Source organism: Capsicum annuum, unplaced genomic scaffold, assembly GCF_002878395.1.
Source record: "Capsicum annuum cultivar UCD-10X-F1 unplaced genomic scaffold, UCD10Xv1.1 ctg13349, whole genome shotgun sequence".
Classification (NCBI taxonomy): domain Eukaryota; kingdom Viridiplantae; phylum Streptophyta; class Magnoliopsida; order Solanales; family Solanaceae; genus Capsicum; species Capsicum annuum.
The window spans coordinates 1-1,553 of NW_025818613.1; the positions used below are offsets into that span (position 1 = coordinate 1).

At 38.2% G+C, this 1,553-nt stretch overlaps 1 protein-coding gene across 1 annotated transcript; it reads left to right on the forward strand.

The window, feature by feature from the left end:
- Nucleotides 1-42: 42 nt before the first annotated feature.
- Nucleotides 43-1,539, forward strand: LOC124890202 (paramyosin-like). The gene is made up of 2 exons (XM_047402010.1): nt 43-711; nt 1,237-1,539. The coding sequence occupies exons 1-2, from the start codon at nt 43-45 to the stop codon at nt 1,537-1,539; spliced, it is 972 nt and encodes a 323-aa protein (XP_047257966.1).
- The last annotated feature ends 14 nt before the right edge of the window (nt 1,540-1,553 follow it).

A 1,553-nucleotide genomic window follows, 5' to 3' on the forward strand; every position in this document is an offset into this window, starting at 1 on the left:
TTGATTAGGACTATTAGAAGATTTACAAAGGAGAAGGTACAAATGGCCTCTGAAGTTTCAAGCATGCTACGGAATCAAGTTGCTGAAAGGGCTTCTGCTAAGGAAGAAGCCAGCATATTACAGGCAGAACTAGATTCACGGACACGAAGATTGGAGACAGAAAAGAATGAGTTACAATCAGTAATGGAAAAGGAGTTGGATAGAAGATCCAGCAATTGGTCTCTAAAACTTGAGAAATACCAAATTGAACAACATAGACTCCGTGAAAGGGCGAGGGAGCTTGCAGAGCAGAATGTCTCTCTACAAAGGAAAGTCTCTTCATTTAATGAGAAGGAAGTAGATAATAGAAACAAGATGTCATTTTCGGAAAAATACCTTGAAGATTTGTCTAAGAGAATAGAGCAAGTGTCAAAGGAAAATCAAAATCTAAGGCAGCAGCTCACTCAGTTACAAGCGGAATATCGAGTAGCTCAAGATAATAGAGATTATGTCTGGGAAAACTATCAGGAAAAGGTTAAAGAGCTTAAATCGAAGACTTTGCAGGCAGCTGTGCTAAGGGAGAAGCTCCATTCCAAGGAGATGGACACAAAGCAACTTCAGGATGATCTAGCCGCAACAGTTAGAGGTAACGACATTCTCAAATGTGAAGCGCAAAATGCATTGGACGCTCTTTTTTGTGCCACACCCAAGTTGAAATATGTCGAGCTTCAGGTAAGCAGGCAATGTTAAAATCTCCTTGCAACGGAATAGTTTTTATTTTTCAACTTTGGATACCTCATCTTCATATATGATAGCCTGTTCGCATGTTACTCTCTCTGCATTAGCTTTCTACTTCTGTTTGATTTTAGGTTCATCTTTGTTCCATCTGAAGTTCACGGTTTTCTTTATGAACTTGTATACATGAGTTGCTGGCATATGGTAGTCTTCTGCGACATGTCTGATCGCCTTAATGTGTAATGAACATGATAAACTTTGTGATGTCCTCAAACCCATTAATCTAATTGTGCTCTGATGTGGTAAAGTTACTCGAAGGGGTTTCAGTAAGTTTACTCGTTCATCTGACTTAATTCTTGGACAAGCTCACGAGTTATCTACTGTGAATTTTAACAATTAAAAAGGATTCATGATTTGGTTGAACTTCTAGGCTATGAGTTTTTTTTTTGAATTTCTGATGAAATATTATTGGTGATCTTTGTGTCTTTCTTATTTTTCATGGTTTACGGTTGATTCTGGCAGGTTCTAAAAAAGGATGAAAATATCAACCAGCTCACAAATGATTTGCAAGAATGCATGAAGGAACTTGGTGTTGTGAAGGAGATACTACCAAAAGTGTTTCAGGAGAAAGATTTCATGTGGGAGGAAGTTAAGAGCTACAGTGAGATGAACATGCTGTTGAATTATGAGATCAACATGTTGAAAAAGAAGGTAGATACCCTCGACGAAGACATTCTTATGAAAGAGGGTCAAATCATAATCTTGAAAGACTGGATAGGCAAACTTTTCGACCTTCTTGCAAGTCCTGATTCTCTGTTGGAGTGATGGATGCTAAATGG

Excerpts from the sequence above, each read along its gene's own strand:
- LOC124890202 (XM_047402010.1), top strand. The coding sequence starts at position 43 with ATGGCCTCTGAAGTTTCAAGCATGCTACGGAATCAAGTTGCTGAAAGG. Across the intron at positions 712-1,236 it reads TGAAATATGTCGAGCTTCAG|GTTCTAAAAAAGGATGAAAA; the intron begins GTAAGCAGGCAA and ends TGATTCTGGCAG.